Source organism: Nelumbo nucifera, chromosome 5, assembly GCF_055504915.1.
Source record: "Nelumbo nucifera cultivar China Antique chromosome 5, China Antique-T2T, whole genome shotgun sequence".
In the NCBI taxonomy this organism is placed as follows: Eukaryota; Viridiplantae; Streptophyta; class Magnoliopsida; order Proteales; family Nelumbonaceae; genus Nelumbo; species Nelumbo nucifera.
This window is the reverse complement of record NC_142653.1, coordinates 28,535,646-28,558,213: the sequence shown is the minus strand read 5'-3', so window position 1 is coordinate 28,558,213 and position 22,568 is coordinate 28,535,646. Positions and strand designations below refer to the sequence as shown.

The window sequence follows — 22,568 nt, the reverse complement described above, 5'->3', positions numbered from 1 at the left end:
TGGACGTTCAGCATAAGGAGCCACCTTTTTCTACTGCTTGATAAAAAAATGTTGCCAAGACCGAGGACAATACATAGGAGGGGAAGGAGGAGGTGAAGGAATGGTAGTAGAAGATGGATTGGAAGTTGAAGATGAGTACGGAATAGGGAGACAAAAGGGAGTATGATCTTCATTGACATTCTCCCCTTGAAGAAAAGGACGCGTTGGCTGGAAAAACGTGGAGGACTCAATGAATGTAACATCCTTAGAAACATATCTCCTTCCAGATCGGGGATTAAAGTAGTGGTACCCTTTCTTGACAGAAGAATAACCAAGGAAAACACATATGATAAACTTAGGATCAAATTTGTGTCTAGAGGGACTCGTATCACGAACAAAGTAGAGGCAACCAAGGGCCCTAAGAGGGAGGCTGAAAGGTGGCTCATCCGGAAAAAAGGAGTTGATGAAGAGATTGATGTTTGAGGCTCCTTGATGGAAGTCGGTTAATGAGGTAGTCAGTTGTCTCACTAGCATCTCCCCAAAAACGAGTGGGAACATGAGTCTGAAACAACAACCTTCTAGCAACTTCAACATGTCTATTCATTCTCTCAGCAACCCCATTCTGTTGTGGAGTACGAGTGCATGAACTCTGGTGGATGACTCCCTTTTCTTCAAGAAATACTTGCAGTTGGTTTTCAAAGGATTCTTTTGCATTTTTAGATCTTATTATTTTAATTCTCTTCTCAAACTATGTTTCTACCGTATTCATGAAATTCTGGACAATTTTAGGAACCTTGTCCCGACTTCGCATCAAGTAGAGCTTGGCGTATCTAGAATAGTCATCAATGAAAAGAATGAAGTACTTGTAACCTCCCATAGAAGTAATAGTATATGGGCCCCAGACACCAGTGTGGATTAAATGAAAGGCAACATTGCTTCTTATATTACTTACAAAGTATGTGGTTCTACATTGTTCTGACAAATAACAAACTTCACAATTAGGACTCAAGCTTAATACTGACTCAAACAACTTTGAAAATAGAAGTTTAACATAAACAAAAGATACATGACCAAGACGACAATGCCATAGTTGCAAAAGACTCAATTTTTGACTTTTAGAGGACTCAACCTAACACAACATTCCTTGTTCCAAAGCTTTATCAAAAAGGTAGACTCCCTCAACTTCAAGTCCACTTCCAATCATCCTCCTTGTGCTCAAGTCCACAGGGCAGTTATGACACTTAGTAAGAGAATTAACAAATAATAGATTTTTATGCAACTAGGGAACATGAAGGACAGGTTTTAAGGAAAGGTTGTTGGCAAGCTTAACTTCACCTAGACTAGATATAGGAGCTTGGGATCCATCAGCAACTGTAACTTTACCTTTTATAGTCGTCAATGTGTATGAAGAAAAAGAGGAAGACATACTAGTCATGTGGGCATTGGTGTGGAAAGGCAAGCAAGTGCAGTACCTGACTTAGCATAAGCATTGGAAGGATTACTATAACAAGTGGATGTCCCATTTTTCTCCAAGTGCAACAAGAGGCCTCTCAGTTTATGCATTAGATCAGAAGACTCCTGAGAGGAAGTCATAGGAATAGGTGGCTGAACATCATTACCAACTACAACCAAGTGTGCATTGCCCTTCTTTCCTGTCTTCAACTTTTTAGGCTTCAGGTGTGGATGAAACTTCCGACATTTGTCCTTAGTATTTCTGGGCTTCTTGCAATATTGACAAATGACATCATCAGACCCCTTGATGATTATAGACTTATTATTTGCTTTGCTTGGGCTTAGAGAACATGAGAGCAGAATGTTCAACCATGGGAGATGTCATCATGGCTGCTCTCCTACTTTCCTCACCTTGCACTAGGGAGTAGGCAACAAGAGAAATAATGTCTGCACTTAGGATATGCTGTTGAGTAAGGTCAAATACAGAGTTTAACCCCGCCTAGAAATCAAAAACCATATTCTTCTCAACATATTTCTTGTACTGCTCCCCATCATGTGGACCTTTCCACTCTAAGGCCTCCAAACGATCCATTTCTTCCCACAGGGACTGTAAGGAGGAGGAGTACATAGCTACAATCCTCTCCCCCTAACAAAAATGACAGGCTTCTCTATGGAGCTGATAAATTCGAGTAGTGTTTTTGACTTGAGAATAGGTAGCTGTGACCCTATCCCAAATATCCTTAGCAGTGGATAAGAACATATAGTTAGAAGCTATATGTGGCTGCATGGAGCAAACCAACCACGACATTACCATCAGATTGTCTTGTTCCCATTTAGCAAACTTTGGGTCTTCTAATTTAGGCTTTATTTCCTTTTCGGTAATAAAACCTAGCTTTCCTCTTCGTCCAATGGTGAGCTTAGTAGATTGGAACCATTCCAAGGAAGTTGGTTCCATTAAGTTTCGCAGTGGTTATCATGCCACTGGAGGTATCCACGTTTCCTGGAAGCACTCTGGGAACTAAGTGAACATCCTTCGAAGCTCCTATTCCTTAACTAGGAATAATTTTTAAGAGTCACAAAGAGTTCCAATACACCACCGACACACAACAAGGCCAAGGGAAGAGCCAACACATGGCTAAGAAGCAACAATCCCAACAATAGTTTGGGTGGCAGAATATAGGAAGAAGAAAAAACCCCAAAAAATTTCTATGGTTTAGAAAATTACATGACCACTTTCTATCTTCTTAGAAATATAAAACGAGCCAAATGAAATTGGTTTGAAGGAGAAACACTCCATTAAAGGCATTGAAACAACATCAAACTTGAATATGAATTTTTTTTGAATTTCCTTTCGGAAAAATCCTAACAAATCACAAAGGTTACAAATGGAGGTGAAACCTATACCAAAAACCCATAAATTCAGGGCGATTTGAACCATACCGATTTCAATAATGGTTGCTGCCACTTGTATGGGCTGCTGATGTCATTTGGTGATGGTCTGATGTCAGTAGGTTGCCTCTAGGGTAATGAACACCAGCAAAAGCCTACCTTGAATCCAGATGAGCTTTGATACCAAGTTGTCTAAGGTGATGCCCAAAAACAAAGGAAGAAGAAGAGAAAGGAGGAGAAGAAGAGAAGAAGAAGAAAGTTATGAAGGTGTGTCTCGAGTCTGTTCACACCAAAGACAAAAAGTTTATAATGTTGCTGAAAGTACAAGTTTTCCCTTACTTGGACACCCAAATACAAAGAGGAGATGAAAAACTGAAAAAAGCCCTTTCATCATATTGCATTTTCTCAACAGAATCAGATTTCAACAGTAGTGGCTAGCAAGTTGGAAAAGCTAATGAATGATTTTCTATGGGAACCGGGGGAGGAGAAAAAGGACCATAGGGTTGGGTGGGAGGTAGTGAGTAGAGGTAAGATTTTTGGTGGTCTTAGCATTGGGAATATCAGGAAGAGGAACTTGGCTCTCTTAGGGATGTGGTTGTAGAGGTTCCCCATTGAGAAAGAAAAGTTGTGGGCTAAGATTGTAACTAGTATCCATGGGCTTGTGGATAATGGGTGGGACTTTGGGATTCTGGCTAGGAGTACAAGATTTTACATTTACATAATGAATGGGACCTTGGAAAGTAATTCAAGCTATCTCCACTTTCCTTGTACCTTCTAACTCGACTTCTGGGTTTGATGGAACTTGGGTTTGAGAAGAACTATTAGGGACACAGAATTGGACAGCACTTTAACTCTCTTGGGCATCCTTGATGGGATTTTTCTAGACCCCACACAGTTAGATAGTAGAATTTGGACCCCATCTCCCTCCGGTTCTTTCACTTGTGCCTCCTTTTTAAGACACTTACTCAACAAGTTGACCTTTTTGGCTTGTCTTTCCCTGTTAAGGAAGTCTTGTGTCAGCCTATCCCTCCTAAGGTTGGGAGTTTATGTTAGGAAGCGTTTCTGGAAAGAACCAACACAGGCAATTTGCTTCAAAGAAAGAGACCCAATAGATGTTTATCTCTTCTTGGGGTGTTCTCTGTAAGACTGTTGGTGAGTCCAGTTACCACTTATTAATTGCCTGTCATTTTGCAAAAAGTATTTGGGAATGGTTTACTTCTTTGTTTGGGTGCAGCAGTTGGAATCCCCCTCTGAATGTGCAAAGCCTATTTACTTCTTCCTTCAGCTGGACAACAAAAAGAGGAAATGTTATGCGGAGATGTGTTAGGGCTGCTGTATGTTGGTATATTTGGGAGGAAAGAAACTCAAGAATATTTTCTGACAAGGAGAGTAGAAAGTGTCATGGAAGTGTCCACATAAGGGCAATACACTGGCTGAAATCATTGGAGCTGTTCACAGACTTCTCAGTGGTGATCTGCTATGAAACTGGAAGGAAATTGCAAAGTCAGTCCTATCTAAGGTGAATTCAAGTCCATCATGGAATCCTCCCCCTCATGGCTTCATCAAACTGAATTTTGACAGTAGCAGTTTGGGAAACCCAGGGCCTTCTGGCATTGGGTGAATTCTATGGAATGAACAAAGGAATATAATAGCCATGTTTTCTGGTCCAATTGGAGTGGGAGACTCCCAAGGTAATGGTAGTCATGGAAGGGGTAAAAAGAGCAAGGGACCTGAATATCAATATGCTGGTCATAGAAGGTGATTCTGAGGTAGTAGTGGGCTGGTTAGGAAGAAAAGATTGGGCTCTGGAACTATAACAATGAGAAGAGGAAGTTTAAGTGGTTGACTAAGGACATTGATGTAAAATGTATTTGGGTAAAGAGAAGAGCCAACTCCTTTGCCGATGGTTTAGCTAGGCGAGGGGTATAGGGATTCTATTTTCTGGGCTCATTTGTAATTGGTTTTTCTCTCCTTGATTGTTTATTCCGATGAAGCTAAGATATATTCTCCCCTCTGTATTTTAATCTCTTGTGTTAATGAAATGATTCCTGTTGTTGATCAAAAAAAAAAAAAAAAAAAACATTGTAAGTTACAGGATCCTGATAATGCTGATTTTTTGGTGTAGGACCTCTGTTAAGTGGTTGGGTCCTGATAATTTGGATATCTGCCACATTGTAAGTTACAGGGGTCCCAGATTACATTTTGTGATTTTGTGCCCCCAAAGCTGAGAAAGTCCCTACTTAAATTTATATCTTTATGGTGATATTGTACAGACATTAATAGTAGAGATATAGGGGCAGGTTAGTTTTGTCATTTTCCTTGTATTATTTGCTGTACTTTACTGTACTTGTAGATTGGCTGTACACTGTTTGTATCTTAAGGACTGGATAGTCCTTTTATCTTTTAATATAAAAGGTCATCTTTCTGGGTGTGGGAGTCAGTTAGACATACCTGATCAGCTCTTTCTTTTCTCCTCCTTCTCGACCTAACTCTGACGATATTTCACAAAATTTCAACATATCAAGTATTTTGGCAGAAATGCTGCAAGTATTTCCTCTAAATTACATATTTATGGTGATACTGTTAATAAATTCATTGGGATGGTTAATCATGTGGGGAATACTGTTAATAGATGTGAATTGTTGTCTGGTAACAAAAATGGAACAGTAATTCAACATCAAGCCACCTGTATATTGCTACTTTCTTTGTCTTACCTTTTCTTTTGTTGCTGTTTTGAAGATACTACTTCAATACTACATTGAGCGACAGTGCTTGCTGAAGTGTACAAGGCAAATTCTTATGCATGCTTGTAAGTCATCATTTTCTCATCTTTTCTTTGGGATAGCATTTCAATTCATGTTACCATTTCCCACTTGTTTCCTTATATTCCTTAACATGTATTCATGTGATTAATAATTTTGGGTTACCATGGTGAAACTTTACTTATGTTTATTTTATTTTAAACTTGGTATTGAGAAATAAACTGTATCGTTATCTGATGTTTGAGAGTATGTGACCTAAACCTTTTTTTTTTTAACCTCGCTAATATACAATGGCAAATGAATTGAACATCAAGGAAATTAGCCATGCAATTTGGGCGGGTCTGGCCCAAGCTCAGTCTGGTCCAATCCATGCTTTTGCATGGGCTAGCTTGGACTTTGAAGCTCTGGGTTTGGCCTGGGTGTGAAAATTTAGGCTTAACCTCAACTTGGTTGGGCTGAGGCCTCAAGTAACCCAAGCGACTTAAAATGCAACTTGAGCCTGACAGGCTTTCTGTAATATATTTATCCCAAGTATATATGTACAACATGCATATATGCATGTTGGTAGGGTCTGGGTTATATGGCATTGGGCCTAATAAACTCGTCAAAAAACACAAAAGATCAGAGAAAAGGCGACTCGAAGATTGTTCTCAAAAAGCTGATAAGAAGAGTCATTGAGTGGGAGTCTTGGTTGGGTTTGGGCAGTAGGGGTGGGTTTTCGAAGGGTGTCAATTTTGGTTGGTAGGGTCTGGGTTTTGCCTTAGTGTTGCAGTGTTTTTTTTTTTTTTTTTTTTTTTTTTTTTTTTTTTTTTCTTTCTTCTGGGTCAAGGATTCTTGTTTGGGGTGGTTTTTCTTTTTGGGGCTTGGGGTTTCTTTGCTTGGGTCTCTGTTGTTTTGGTTTCCCTCTGGTGATTGCTTATCACCTTGTATTTGCATTTTTGATTTAATAAAAAATATTTTATCTTAAAAAAAAACATGCATATATGCTATGTATAATTTACAATACTTTACATACTCTAGTATAGTTGTCGAGGCGTTGCCTAGGCGACAAGGTGCTCATGGAGGATCACCTCGCCTAATTGCCACGATATTTTTTACACTGTTCCTAGATACTTTTATATTCTTAACCTTTTGAGATTATAATAATAAAAGGCATTATTAAACTAAATTATTCAGTTTAATTTAAAATACTAGTCAAAATATTGCTTGGGTTCTTATGATGCTTTCCTACTTGAGAAACAAAATCCAAAACTGAACTGCCATGCAGGCCCTTTTCATCCAAAAGTCAGAGCTTGCTGTTGGGAGATTGCGCACATGAAAATGAATGTGCTTGTGATATTCTTCAGATGAAGGTGGGGGGAGGGCATGGAATTTGTCTTCTCATGCATCTTATCCCAGAAAGTTAGTTATGCTGTTAACAGTTTCTTTTTTTTTTTGTTGAGTAATCAAAATGTTTAATTAATATATGAAATTATATTTATAGATACACAAAAAAGCCTCTAGCCATACAATAAGCTTTACAGAGCAGTCTCAAACATCTCTTTATTTCTTGTGTAATCAAAATGTTTAATTAATATATGAAATTATATTTATAGATATACAAAAAGGCCCCTATCCATCCAATAAGCTTTACAGAACAGTCTCAATCATCTCTTTATTTCTTGTGCTTTAGCAGCTGACATTTTTTTATTGGCAACAAAGGTCAAGTTTATTGATCAGAAGAACATATATACAAGGACTTCATAAAAAGAGGCACCTAATGCTGTCTAATACAATAGCTGACATTTTGAACCATTTCATGCTTCTCTTGGTGTTAAATGGGAACCCTTGTGGAAATTCTGAGTCTTTTGAAGTGTTTTTCTTTGTCTACTGCAGAAATTTTGAGTCTCATGAGATCATTTCAGATTTGATCTTTATCAGAGTAGTTCATTGAGGTCTTGACACTTGACAAGGTATTATTGTATAGAGTTCTCTATTGATTCAGTTATCAGAGGATGGCAGGCTATTTCTGGTTCTATGAGTTGTAGAAGGTGAAGTTATAGAATTGATCCCTTCCAACTTGATGGGCTGTTAAACTCAATTGTGATGGCTGCTCTTTTGGGAAGACTGGATCCTTCTGTGTTGGTTGTTATAAGGATGTGGGTGGTACTATCATCATGGTGCATTCTGGTCTTGTGGGCCATCCGCATGTGCTGATATTTCGGGCCTGTTTGGCGCATCTTTCCGCGTGGTCTTTTGGCTGTTTACAAGCCGGGAAGATCGAAAATCGGTCTATTTCCGTTTGGCACGCGGAAGATCTAGCCGCCAAAAGACGGGATGCCGAAAAGACGCGAGAAGCCCATTTTGGGCTGATTTCAGGAAGCTCCAAATGAAGCTTCTCGCGTCTTTCGCGTTTTAATCTCGTGCGGAAAGATGCATGTCTGCCAAACGGTCTTCGGGCTGCCCAAATCTTATGTCAAAAGCCCAATGCGTATTTTGACTGTCAGAGCTACAAGATGATCTTCTCAAAAAGACTTGCCAAACGGGCCCTTAGTCTTTCTATGGTTTTAGGCTCTCATTCCATCAAGGTGTTGAGAGTATAGAGATTGAGGGAGATTTCCCGGTGGTTTTTGGTTTGATGCTTGGTTATTCTATTGGTCCCTGGTCCTTGTGGCATCATATCAAACAAGCAAGAGCTTTGGTCTCTAGAGTGAACAGCTTGTTATGTGTATCCCAAAGTTGGCTCATTTTTCCACTGATAGCTTGACCAGGGGTGCTCTCATTCCATCAAGGTGTTGAGAGTATAGAGATTGAGGGAGATTTCCCGGTGGTTTTTGGTTTGATGCTTGGTTATTCTATTGGCCCCTGGTCCTTGTGGCATCATATCAAACAAGCAAGAGCTTTGGTCTCTAGAGTGAACAGCTTGTTATGTGTATCCCAAAGTTGGCTTATTTTTCCACTGATAGCTTGACCAGGGGTGCGATAGGGTGGTTCAACTTGTTTATTATTATTATTTTTTTAATACCAAGATAATACATTTGTAGATCGTTCATTGTGTTTGTTTTCTTATGTCTATTTTAGATGGGATCTTCTAATAGGGGCTCTTCTTCAAAAGAAAGAACCTTATCTAATAGCTATATGTTGTTTTTTTAATATAATTTTTTGTTATTGATAAAAGGAGTATTATATATTTCATTCTTGTTTGTTTATTGAGTTCTAATACCAACAGCCTTAGACCTCATTTATGTGGCTCTGCTTGAGTTCTTATCCAGTTAAGCCGGATCTGAAGTCTCTCTCTCTCTCTCTCTCTTTTTTGATGTAGTATACATTGGAAATGTATCCAAAGATGGTAATGCCGTTCAAGAGGAGGCACTGAAGCTGTTTGCTGATGGATTAGAACGAAAGTTATTATCCGTTCTTCAGAACCTTCTATCCTCCAAATATCCAGAACATATGGTATGTTGAACCGCATAATACTTTTCTTTTAATTTGGAACTGTCAGCTAGTATGTTGTGAAATATTTCTGATGCTGATACCACTTTGCATTTATAATATTGTTTTAGTTTTACCACTTATATTTGATGTATAGGCTTGTTCTAAACCATATTCATGGAGTTGTTAAAGCTTGGTGGTTGCTATAAACCATTTAGATGGGCTTTATATTTATGTCTCTTATTCGCTTTACATTTTCTTGCTTTCATACAAGTGTTGAGCCCCTGTTATGTGTTCCAGCTGTGGGCATGTGTCTGGGAATTGAATTTCTCTGATATTAAACTACTGGGATTTGGGATATCATGGTTTAGTCTTCATGCTGGTCTAGATGGATGACCAACTGGATACTTGTCCATTTATTGGAAGTGTATTGTTAATCTTATGTCTTGGGGCAGCCAGGGGTATCATTATAATTATTCACTTCTTTTAGATGTTCATATAAATAGAAAAGAAAATGTAACATACACTCCAAGAAACTATTCCATATTCTTTTCTTCCCCTTTCTCCATCTTCTCTGTCTCTTTCACATTCTTGTGAATTTACATTTTTTCTTACCATTTTTTCTGAACCTACAAATTTGTTGGTTGCGTAGAACAGAAATCCTGGGAAGAACCATAAGCTTAGGATCAACAGATTGAATGGGGATCTGAGAGGGTTGGTCATTATAATTGAAACTGATTTTGTTAGGATTTATTGAGATTTGTCTATGTTTTTCTATTGCTTAGGAGTAGTCTGAGAAAATTGGCCAAAAGTATCAGTCTTCAATTTTTTGATTGTCAACCCTAGGAAGTTGCTTTGGAAGTGGCACTCTTGCATTAATTAATCTCAAGGATATTTCCCTAGAACTAGAGGGTAGTTTGAGTTTTATAGTGCACCCCTCTTTCTCTAGTTCTATTTTTGCACAGGTTAGGTTTTCCACCTACAGAACCTTTTTGGTCCTGACTATCAGTCAGTTTTTGTAGTTGTTTATCATTCCTGTTTATTGAGGAATATTATTGGAATTTTTTTAGATCCCCGGATCCTTTTGGAAGTGACTGAAAGCTAGGCCTAGACCAGAATATTGTCTCGAGCAGTGTTGGAAAGAGTTGAGATGTGCTGGTGGCCACTCTTAAATTGGATAAACCAGTCTGGAGTTGTTTCAGTCTATGAAAATGTACATAGATGGGTGTGGAAGTCTTGGGTACATTACAGGAGAAACTGTGAAAGCAGAGATTGTGGATCCACATTGTGGTAGATGGGTACAGGAGAATTACATGCTTACTTTTTGGTTCATTAACTCAATGCAACCACATATTAGTAGGAAAGTACTTGTGGGCAAATACTGCAAAGGAGATGTAGAATTGTGAAGATAAGACTTGTTGCCAGGCATTAAATGTGGCTAGAGCATATCAATTGTACAACAAGATAAATAATCTAAAGAGGGGGGAGAAAGCACTATCATTGTATTTTTCCACTCTAAAGTCTCTCTAGCAAGAGATCTATCATGTGGAAACAAGGGACTGAGAAAGCTCCAAGGATGCTATGGATTCCAGAAGGTGGGTGACATTTTGTCTTGAACAGTTACTGGTATTATTGTACTTTTTTTTTGATTGGAAACAGTAACTTTCATTAATTCTTTAAGAAACTTGGTACAACTGTCACCTTCAAAAAACAAGGTGACCCCTCACCAAATTACAAACAGGCCCAAAAAAGGTTCTGCCTACTAACTCCTTGCTTTGCTAAAGTATCAGCCATTGCATTGGCTGATCTCCTAGTCCATTTAAACCTGACTTCGTGCTCCCCTTTTAGTTGCATAATCTCCCTTACAGGTTGTCCAAGGGACCAGGCGCCTAAGTTGTTTGTTTGTATCCAACCTATTACCAGTTTTGAGTCTCTCTCCACTTCCAACTGCTGAAAACCCAGCTGTTTAGCCAGCTTGAGCCTTTGTAGGAGTGCCAGAACTTCTGCTCTAAGAGAGTCCCCTGGGCTGAAGCTGTTTAGCCAGCTTGAGCCCTTGTATTATTGTACTTCTTCAGGAGGTTCAGATAATTAGAAAGGAAAGGGGTTCAAACTTGGAAAAGAAAGGGCTTCACACGCTCCAAATTCTTTCCATATTCTTTTCTTTTCTTTTCTCTTCTTTCTCTCTTTCATTCTTGTGAATCTACATTGTTTTTCTTATTTTCATTCGTGTGATTTCATATTCTCTTCTCTCTTCTTTCTCTCTGTCTCTCTCGCATTTTTTGTTCTTTAATAAAACCTTACTTTTACTTATCAAAAGGATAAAACCAATACAACATAAAATAGCAAGTGATTGTCCTAACTAGGTGTCCTACTCTTACTTGGCTTCTTAGGATTATTAATTTGCACTGTAAACCGAGAACTATGACTCCTAACAACTATATAACTGAAACAACTATAGAGATAGTTAGTAGTGTGTGTGGTTCCAACCCCACACTGTTGAAGAGATAGTTTTAGTAGTGTGTGTAGTTCCAACCCCACACTTATTTATTTTGTTTTTTATTTATTATTTCCTTTTATAGTTGGGCCGGCTGGGCCTTGTTTATGTTTATCTTTTTTATTTTGTGTTGGAGTTTAAGTAGGGTTATTAGAGTAACTCCTACTATTGTAAGGAGATTAATGTTTATAAATAACAATTAAATGGGGCGGCAGGTATACACAACCGAATCCCTTCTTTCTTTATCTCTTTTCTTTTCTCTCTCTCTTCTTCTCTTCGAAGTTTGAACCTGTGTTTCTTTTCTTAAATTACATCAGTCCACAGCAGTGTTCTATTTGTTTTATTCAAGTTGGTATCAGAGCTCGATCTAGGGCTTCTCATGTGAGTCTAACCCAGTCGACCGCATGAGAATTATCTAGGGCTGGAAGATTAGAAAGGAGCTATCTTTGCCTGATTCTTGGAGGTTACCAGAGATCGTTAGCAGCTGTCCGGAGATTGGAGAGTGTTTTTTTGGTAATCAGGAAGAATCAGAGAAGGTTAGAGGAATCTAGATTGGATCTTTATCAAGATTGAAGGTGGCAATCAGAGTTTTCTGGGTAAGTTTTCATTTCTTCTTGAGCCAGCAGTAGTAAGAAATAAGTTAGATTTATTTAGAAGGTACGACTGAGAAAATCTGAGTTTTCTAGGGTTTGTTCTTAACCCTACGAACTATTTTTTGACTGTGAGCCTTTCTTGGAGGGATCATCTGGAAAAGATCTGATCTTGAACTTTTGACTGTGAATATTGGACTGAATACAGTCCATGTTTGTCTACCAGGGAGTTAATCCTTGACTGTGTTTGCATTCTTGGAAAGGGTCTATCGGCTGATTACAGTCCAGATCTGTCTACCAGGAAGTTGACCTTTTTCTGACTGTTTGCACTGTTGGAAAGGATCTATTGACTGAGATTAAATTCTGGGTTGTCTTCTCTATTTTTTAGTGTTGCAGAAAAAGAATTTATCCTTTTAGGTATTCTTCTTGGAAGTTTTTAGCTTATTAGTGCTCTCTTAAGAATGGAGAAGTTTGGAAGTGAGTTAAAAACACAAGGGGAAGGATTTTTTGGGACTGGTAACATGACTGGAAATTCTTTTCAAATTACCACTGTTAGATTTGATGGAACCAATTACTTGGAGTGGGCCCAATCAGCAATGATGGCTATTGGAGGTAGAGGTAAATTAGGCCATGTGACTGGAGATACAAAGAAGCCAGCAAAGGAAGATACTTTACATGCAAAATGGGTTCAAGAGAATTACTTAGTAATGACTTAGCTATGTAATTCCATGCAGCCCCACATCAGCCGCAACTATCTTTGGGCAAAAACAACCAAGGAGATTTGGGACAGTATGAAGGAAACTTATTCCCAACCACTCAATGTTGCTAGGGCTTATGAGCTGAAGTGTGAAGTGAATAACCTCAAGCAAGGGGAGAAGCCAGTCTCAGTGTATTTTGCTACTCTGAAATCTCTTTGGCATGAAATTGATCACTTAGAAACTATTGAATGGGAAAGCTAGAGGGATGTAGCAACATTCAGAAAACTGATTGAAACAAATAGAGTTTTTGAGTTATTAGCCAGTCTAAACTCAGAGTTTGACATTATAAGACAACAACTTCTCACTAGGGAGAGTGTGACTTTATCTCAGGCCTACTCATTAGTCCACAATGAAGAGAGTAGGAGGAAGGTTATGCTATCTTTTCAGCCCATAGAAGCAGCCTTGGCAGCAACAAAATCTAAGGTTGGAGGGGGAAAGGAAAGGGAAATTAGGAAGGAACACAAGAGAGAGATTTTTTGTGATTATTGCAAAAAGCCCAAACACACTTGGGATACCTGTTGGAAATTGCATCCTCACCTAATGCTAGCTAGACTTAGAAACAAGAAGGGGAGTGCCAATATAGCAACTACTACTGACAGTACATCTTCTTCCAGCACAAGGACCACATCCTTGGATGCTTTAGTAGCTGTCTGGGCTGCACAACACAACTAGAGAATGAAGCTGGTATTTCTAGATCTACATCTCAGTTTTCAGTCACCACTCCTACTCATCCTACTTCAGCCCTTGCTCATACAGGTACAAGAGCTACTGCATGTCATGCTTCTGTCCTAGGTAACACTAGGCCTTTCTAGGTAATAGATTCAGGTGCTTCAGACCATATGACCAGCCTATCTACTTTGTTTACCACCTATTGTTTATCCTCTAGGAGAGACAAAGTTTCTATTGTTGATGGTTCCCTTGTGCCAATTTCTGGCAAGGGAGACATCAGATTGTCTGATGCCATCTCCCTATCCTCAGTTTTGCATGTTCCTAAGCTTAGTGCTAACTTGCTTTCAGTTAGTAGTATTACTAAAAATCAAAATTGCCCAGTAACCTTTTTTCCTGATCAGTGTGTTTTTCAAGATCTGGAAACGAAGAAGGTGAATTCGATTGGCTGTGAGATGAATGGAGTTTACTTGCTTGAACATCCAAAGGGGAAGCAGAGTGAAGTGGGAAAATTGTTTGTCTCTCAGTCTTGGAGTAAGATTATGCTTTGGCATAACCGATTAGGTCATTTGTGTTTTGGGTCTTTGAAGAGTATTTTTCCAAATTTATTCGAGTCAGTCGAAGTGTCTAGTTTGAAGTGTGAAAGTTGTGAACTTGCAAAACACAGTATATCATCTTATCCTTTGAGTAACAAAAGAAGCAACCTTCCTTTTGAAATTGTGCATACCGATGTTTGGGGGCCATATCATACTCCCACTATGGGGGGGGGGGTACAGATATTTCTTGTTATTTGTTGATGATTATACCCGCTTCTCATGGGTTTACCTTATGCACTCTCGAGATGAGGTCCCTTTTCTGACCCAGGCTTTCCATCAAATGGTTCTAACCCAGTTTGAAATGAAGATCAAAATTCTTAGATCCGATAATGCCAAGGAATATTTTGCAAAACCCTTGGCATCCTATCTCCTTGATCATGCGGTCATTCATCAGAGCACCTGTCCTCGTACACCTCAACAAAATGGGGTTGTTGAGAGAAAGAATAGACATATCTTAGAGGTAGCAGATGCATCATGCTCAACTTCAATGTTCCCATACGTTTATGGGGGGATGCATTCCGTACAGCCGTTTACCTTATTAACAGGGTTCCTTCATAGGTTCTAAACATGCAAACACCATTCGGCCTTATGTATCCAGATAAGGACCTGTTCACTATTCCTCTCAAAACTTTTGGGTGTATTTGTTTTGTTCAAATCCTTGGACCTCATCGTTCCAAGTTTGATCCCAAAGCTACTAAGTGTATTTTCCTTAGGTATGCACAAAATCAAAAAGGATATTGTTGTTATGAGCCTGTTTTAGGGAAACGTTTTGTGTCCATGGATGTCACCTTTTTTGAGGATATGCCCTACTATTATAGGGCTTCTCCTCAGGGGGAGAATGGTGAGGAAGGGATTTCAATTTCAGCCCCAAAAGTTCCTTTACCTGTCCCAGTTACTGAGGGGGAGTGTCGTGAAGAGGGTTGTCAAAAGTGCAGGGAGTTGGGGGTATATCACAGAAAGTGGTGGAGGCAGGTTGATTCCTGTCCTCAGCAGCAATCCGGGTCAATCCCAACATCTTCTATGGCCCCAGATCCAGACACTACCATTGCTCCTACTGTTGAGCCCACTATTACTGATGCTCAGCCTCTACCGTCAGATGACCTTGATCTTCCAATTGCAATTCGTAAAGGGAAGCGTCGTTGCACCTCATCCACTGCCCATTGTATCTCCAAGTTCCTTTCCTATGATTTTTTCTTAGAGTCCTATAGATCTTACCTGGCATCTATTGCTACTATTCCTATACCCAGAAAAGTGCAAGAAGCTCTTTTGATACCTGAGTGGAAGGAGGTAATGAAAGCAGAGATGGATGCTCTTGTTAAGAACACATGGGAACTAGTTAACCAGCTTGAAGGGAAGAAACCTATTAGATGCAAATGGGTGTTTATTGTAAAATATAATGTTGATGGTACTGTAGAGAGGTATAAGGCCAGATTGGTTGCAAAAGGATTCACACAAACTTATGGCATAGACTATGCGGAAACCTTTGCACCTGTTGCAAAAATGAACACTATTAGAGTCCTACCATCCATTGCTACAAACTTCTCATGGTCACTATTTCAGCTAGATGTTAAGAATGCTTTCGTCAATAGAAACTTGCAAGAAGAGGTATACATGGAGTTACCCCTTGGCTTTTATAGTACAAAAGCAAGAAAGAAAGTTTTCCTACTAAAGAAGGCTTTATATGGCCTGAAACATTCGTCGAGAGCTTGGTTTGATAGGTTTAGACTGGCTTTGGACAAATTTGGCTACATACAGGCTCAATTAGATCACACTCTCTTCTTTAAGAAGACATGTCTTTCCCTGACACTACTTGCAGTCTATGTAGATGACATTGTGATAATAGGGAGTGATATTAGTGAGATTGAATCTCTTAAACAACATCTTCACAAGGAATTTGAAGTGAAGGACTTGGGAGAATTGCACTATTTCTTGGGAATTGAGGTAGCTTGATCTAAGCATGGCATTTTTATCTCTCAGAGGAAGTATGTTCTTGACTTATTGGAGGAAACTAGAAGGTTAGGAGTGGAACAAGCTGACACACCTATTGAGCTTAACCATAAAATAAGTGTAGAAAGTGGAGTACCTCTTGAGGACAGGGCTATGTACCAAAGGCTGGTTGGGAAACTTCTTTATCTTTGCCTAATTTGGCCAAATATTTCATATGCTGTTAGTGTTAGCCAATACATGCATTCTCTTAGGACCACTCACCTCCTTGTAGTGGAAAGGATTCTTGACTACTTGAAGAGATGCCTAGGGAGAGGTATACTCTTCAAGAATAATGGTCACATGAAGATAGAATTGTATACAGATGCGGATTAGGCTGGTTGCGTTGATGACAGGAAGTCTACCTCTGGATATTGTGCATTTGTGGGGGCAAATCTTGTTTCCTAGAGAAGCAAGAAACAAAATGTTGTTGCTCGCTCTAGTGCAGAAGCTGAATACGGATCCATGGCCAAATGGTGTTGCATAAGTGTTATGGCTGAGATCCTTGCTTAATGAGCTAGAAATTGATTATGAGAAGCCTCTGATGCTGTATTGCGATAATCAAGTTGCAATTAATATTGCCCACAACCCAATACAGCATGACAGGACAAAGCATATTGAGGTGGACAGACATTTTATCCGAGAGCGAGTTGCATCTCAAGAAGTATGTCTTCCTTACATTGCCTTAGACATGCAATTAGCTGATCTCCTTCCAAAGCAGTCACAAAGAGCAAGCTGGAGACAAATTTACGCAAGTTGGGAATGACAAACATCTACTCCCAACTTGAGGGGGAGTGTAAAGATAGTTAGGTGTGTGTGTGGTTCCAATCCCACACTGTTGAAGAGATAGTTTTAGTAGTGTGTGTGGTTCCAACCCCACACTTATTTATTATGTTTTTTATTTATTATTTCCTTTCACAGTTGGGCTGGCTGGGCCTTGTTTATGTTTATCTTTTTTATTTTGTGTTAGAGTTTAAGTAGGGGTATTAGAGTAACTCCTACTATTGTAAGGAAATTAATGTTTATCTCTCTTCTCCTTCCTTTCTCTCTTTTCTTTTCTCTCTCTCTTCTCTTCGAACCTGTGTTTCTTTTCTTAAATTACATCAGTTCACAGCAGTATTCTATTTGTTTTATTCAAGTACAACCTTGCTGTAAACACTCTCCTAACAAACTTCTAACATTACTGTTTCATAAACTCAATTACTAACTCATAACACTCAGAATTTATTCTAGCTCGCAGCTAGAATCTTCTCAATTATTGTGCAAAATAAGAATCAAAGCCTTAGATTGTTGGGCGCTTATCTTTCTTCTATAAGTCTTGAAGTTTGCTGTATGATCCCTATCAATATTATTATGGCTTACTAATATTTGATACTTATTCTAGTATGATGTTTCTGTTTGAGAAAAATAGTAAGGACGATGGGTAGAATTCTTCCTTGTCCGTTTTGTTCGTGTTGCTTGCCATTCTTTCCTTTTTATTCTTAACTTCTCTCTAAAAAAAAGACCAATTATTTATTTTAATTTCTGATGTGGAATTGTGAGGATGCATTGTAGGAAATTGACCTTGCCACTTTGTGGGCTGAAGAGACTCTGATTGAAGATAGTTTGGTCTTGGACATTCTTTTCCTCGCTTATTACGAGTCATTTTGTGCTTGTAATGGTGAACAATGGAAGAATTTGTGTTTGCTTTACAAGGTACTATCTTGATTTTTTATTTTTTATTAGATGCTGGATCCTGTGCAGTTTTCCATCTGAATCCTTGCGTATGGTGCCTAATTTCAGGGTGTCTTATCTGGGTCTTTTAACTTTGCAATGTTGACATTATCAATTGAAGCAAGAAATTCTTTATATCATGCTAAAGTTCAGCTACTGCTAATTCTTATTGAAACCTTGGACCTGGAAAGTCTTCTTCAAATGGTTCATGATGAAGTGCCTTTCAGGTATGCTGCAAAATTCTCTCTCTCTCTCTCTCTCTCTCTCCCTCTCTCTCTCTCTATGTGTGTGTGTATATATATATATATTTTTTTTTTTCTTTTTTTTGTTGATAATCAACCGGTCTACAACTTTTATTTATTAGACAAGAAAATTCTTCTTTTTCTTCGTTGTTTTCTAGTTTGGTTATTGGATCACTTTTGACATTCTTTATCAGGCAGGGTCACTCTGTTTTTTCCTTGAAGGATGTCCAAGTGATGGATTCTGTGATTTCAAGTTTCAATGTTCTTGAGACAGGAGAAGCAAGTCCTTTGATACTTGCATGGGCTGTATTCCTCTGTTTAATTTCCTCACTTCCTGAAAAACAAGATAATAATGTGCTCATGGTATATGACTTTGCTAAAATGTTCTCTCTCATATCAGCTCCATTCTTACTTTACAACTTGATGTTGACTCAACATTGTTTCATGAGATTTTTTTTTTATTTGATTGGTGTATTATTTCAGGAGATTGATCATGCGGGGTATGTTCGCCAAGCTTTTGAGGCCGCACCATTGAATTATTTTCTTGAAATTCTTGAGAATGATATTTTGAAGGATTCAGATGTAAGTTACTCTAATATCAGAAATTAGAAAGATTTGTTTCTTTTGAACTTGTTAGAAAATATAATATTTGCTTTTTAAAATTTGTTACTTAATTGCATCTTCTTAACTTATATCTCAATTTGCTATAATATCTTAACTTGAGTTCGCAACTCCTGTGTCTGTTGTACTTGGTCTCTTTGGTATCTATTTGTAAGTTACCTTCCATTCCATTACAATGTCTGTCTTTGATTGGTGGCTGATCAGAGATCTTGTTAATATATAGAGATGAAGCAGTGTATATTCTGGGGTAGAGAGGAGGAAGAATGAGTAAGAATTAATAGCCTAGTCCAAACAACTACCCTCTCCCATTGAAAGTAAGCATAACAATGAGAAAACGAAGCCCTTTATCTAGGGTGTGTGGGATTTTTTGTGGGAGTAATGTAATGCACTAATACCCATTTCTCTAACAACAAAATTTAAAGAATCAACTCTAGGTGAGGAGTTGACTTCAAGAGGGACTTTATTGAAAGTGTGTCCATGAGGATTATCAGTTGGAATGTGAGAGGGTTGGGAAGTGCTAGGAAAAGGAGGGTAATAAAGGATTTATTCACAAGAGAGAAGCCTAATATTGTGATGGTGCAAGAGACAAAGCTCTCTGAACTGGATGGAAGATGGATAAGAAGTTTTTGGAGGATTAGGGGTGTTAGTTGGTCCTCGGCTCCATCTTGGGGTGCCTAGAATGGGAAAACTACAGGAGGCCCTATTTTGGCTTGGCGAAAAACGAAACCTCTGCAATGGGTCCCTAGATCAGTGCCTGAGCATTGAAAAGGAAGCAGCTCAGTGAAAGATCGACCGAATCCCAGATATGTAAGAGAGGGTGGCGCGGAAAAGGAAGGGGTTGATGAGGGCTGGGTCAACTACCAGCTAGAAGACCCAGATTTGGAAGAGGACTCGGATGACCAGTCCAGCATAGGCAGTACGGAGGTAGAACAACTTTCAGAGGCGGACTTGGCTGCAACCCTGCACCTTAGTACATTGTTTTCAGAAGACATAGGGGAAGGATATTGGCTGGATCGGCTTATACACGGGAGAACAAGGGTGGGGAAGGCAACGTCGATCTGGACTTAGAAGTTCCTGAACCAAAGCTTGATAATGGGCGAGAGTTAGTAATTAACTATCCATGACTCCTCTGAAGCAAAGCAAGAACGTAGAAAGGAGGGACGAACAACTGGGTGCAGAGAGGGACCGCTGTAAAACGAAAGAGACAGGACGGTTCACTCCACAGATCCAAACCAAGGAGCTTTCCAACAACCACACCTTCCAGGATCCGATAGCTTCTAACTCCAGTGCCTCCAGTCCGCTCCAGCTAAACCAAGGTAACAGTGTCTTTTCAGTTATTGGTACTAATGGTTGCTCTGTGTCCTGTGTGCCAGATTCCGTTCCCATTTCAGAGGCTGCAGTCTGTGTAGGAGAAGGGGGGCCAGGTATTAGTTGTAGAGGTAGAGAGGAGTTAGAGAGGGAGGAGGAGGAGAATGAATGGTTAAAAGGAAGGGATACTGAGACTAGGTTAGGGTACAACAAGGAGGAAGAAGGCACAGGTGGGGACACTGGCCTGGGAGATAAAATGAAAGAATCAGAGAAAAAAGAATTGGCAAGTGAGGATTCTGTGGCAATATTTGTATAGAAACTGGGGTGTAAACTGAAGGATCCAAATAAGCTGAAAGCATTCCTGGAGAAAAAGAGAGAAGAAGTCAAGGCCGAGTGGAGGAGAATGAGTGAGGCTGGAAGCAAGGTGAAGGAAGGGGCAAGTGACAAAGGCATTAGAACTAGAGGGGCGAGGAGGGGACGAAGTAGGTGAGGGAAAAGGAGCGAGGGGTGGACATAAAAAGAGTAATGAAAATTATAAGTTGGAATGTGAGAGGACTGGGTAGTGCAATGAAAAGAGCAGTAAGGAGTCTGGAAAATGGACCCCGATGTGGTACTATTACAGGAAAAGAAAAGAGTAGAATTTGATACCAAATGGGTAAGGAGTGTGTGGAGGAGTAGGGGGATTAGTTGGGTGGTCCTACCATCTTGGGGATCAGTAGGGGGGTGGTGACATTGTGGAAAAATGAGGTAGTGGAAGGCCTAGAGGAATTGGTAGGACAATTCATAGTCTCATTGAAATTTAGGCAAGTGGAAGATAGTTTTGAATGGGTATTAACCAATGTGTACGGGCCAAATACTATAGAGAAAGAAGATTATTATGGGAGGAGTTTGCAGACATAAGCGGTTTGTGGGAAGGTCCATGGTGCCTAGGAGGTGACTTTATTGTAACAAGATTCTTGGCAGAAACAAATAGTTCTAGGCAGAGGAGCACCACAAGTACGAGGAGGTTTAACCAATTCATTGAGGCCTTTGAATTAAAAGAAATTCCATTGTCACAGAGGTGGTATACTTGGTCCAATCTCCAAATGAATCCAATTTGCTCTAAGTTGGACAGATTCCTATTTACAAACAACCTGGAAGAACATTGGGGGAATCTGAACTCTAGAGCACTCCCAATGGTGACTTCTGACCATTGGCCTATTGTACTTTGTAAGGAGGAGGTGCATAGTGTGGGCCCAACTCCATTTAGATTTGAGAACATGTGGTTAGAGCATCCGGGGTTCATTAGGAAGGTTGAAGAGTTGTGGGTAGAGAGCTGTTAGGAACCTGCCTAACTCAGGGCTCTTCGAGGGGCCAACCTCCTGAATTCTTGGAAGGAGAGAGAGAGAGAGAGAGAGAGAGAGAGTTTAATGCTGAAAGAGTCCTCCCTTATTCCTTTTTTGGCTCTACTACTTATAGTGTTACAATCTTGACTGTTACAGCTGTTACATGTGGATGGCAGTTGTGACAAGTGGCTGCTGATGTGGCCTCTTCTTGTAACTGACTAACTGCCTTCTGTTGGTCTGTTCCAACAGTCTTGACAGTCCAATTGGGTGGCAGTTGTTACAAGTGGATGGCGGTTATTACAAGTGGCTGGTTAGTGGCCTCCTCTTGTAAAACTGACTAACTGCCTTCTGTTGGTCTGTTCCAACAGTCTTGACAATCCCCCCTTCCTTTAGAGTGACCTTGCCCTCAAGGTCTAATGTAGGAAAATTTGATTGCAGATCTAAGTAGGAAAATTTGAGTCCATGTGCATGAATATGGGCTGATCTAGATCTCCTCTTTGCTTTGTCAGTGTTGCAAGACTGATGGGCCTTGGGCCTTTGCATGTCTGCCCTTGTAGATGGACTGTAGAGTTTCCTGATGTGAAGTCCATGGTGAGATGGGCCCAGTCACAGACCACGGGTCTTAGCTGCCTTAACCATTGAATGCCTAGCACCACGTCTGCTCCACTGAGATGGAGAGGATATAGGTCCACCGCAAACTGATGACCCTGAATCTTTAGTGGTAGGCCCATGCAAATGCTATTGCAAGATAGGCTATTACCGTTGGCCACATGAACCGTAAAGGTCGTTGTTGGTTGCACCGGAAGTCCCATTTTATCCACCAAGACTTGAGTTATGAAGTTAAGGGAGCTGCCACTGTCTGAGGATTGACACTTGGCGCCCTAGAATCAGCCCTGCAACTCTCATTGTTTGAGGGGACGCAAGTCCCGTAAGGGCTTGTAAGGATATTTCAGGCATGGCATTGGATTGTATTTCCCAACTTGGGTTAGATTCTCCGCAACCGGGGATGTCGTGTTCCTCTTCGACATCTGTTTGGAGGAGAAATGCTTGTTGTTTCTTTTAGTGATGGCCCGACCCAAATTTCTTTTTGCAGTTGTAACAAAGACCTTTGTCTCTGTGGGCTTGCATCTCTGCCCAAGTCAGCCGTTTGAAAGGAACCAGTGGGCCTGGGCTCAGAACTACTTCCTCCTTGTCTAGTGCTGTCGTCCTCTCTTGCTCCCTTCTTGCTTCTGGACCCCATGGTCGCTGCACCTTTCTTGCTTGACTGAACTTGTCCTCA

At 39.9% G+C, this 22,568-nt stretch overlaps 1 protein-coding gene across 3 annotated transcripts in view; it reads left to right on the top strand.

Annotated features, from left to right (window-relative positions):
- The window catches only part of LOC104600140 (nucleoporin (DUF3414)), a 117,193-nt gene that overhangs the window by 21,123 nt on the left and 73,502 nt on the right, over positions 1–22,568 (top strand). Inside the window, exons 4-9 of one of the 3 annotated variants that reach the window (XM_010262981.3) lie at positions 5,560–5,629; positions 8,884–9,017; positions 17,635–17,775; positions 17,863–18,020; positions 18,230–18,398; positions 18,519–18,617. In XM_010262981.3, coding sequence (XP_010261283.1) covers positions 5,560–5,629; positions 8,884–9,017; positions 17,635–17,775; positions 17,863–18,020; positions 18,230–18,398; positions 18,519–18,617 — 771 coding nt within the window. Of the gene's footprint in view, positions 1–5,559; positions 5,630–8,883; positions 9,018–17,634; positions 17,776–17,862; positions 18,021–18,229; positions 18,399–18,518; positions 18,618–22,568 lie in introns of those variants that run through there. The other 2 variants (XM_088887399.1, XM_088887400.1) reach the window with 2 other exon arrangements.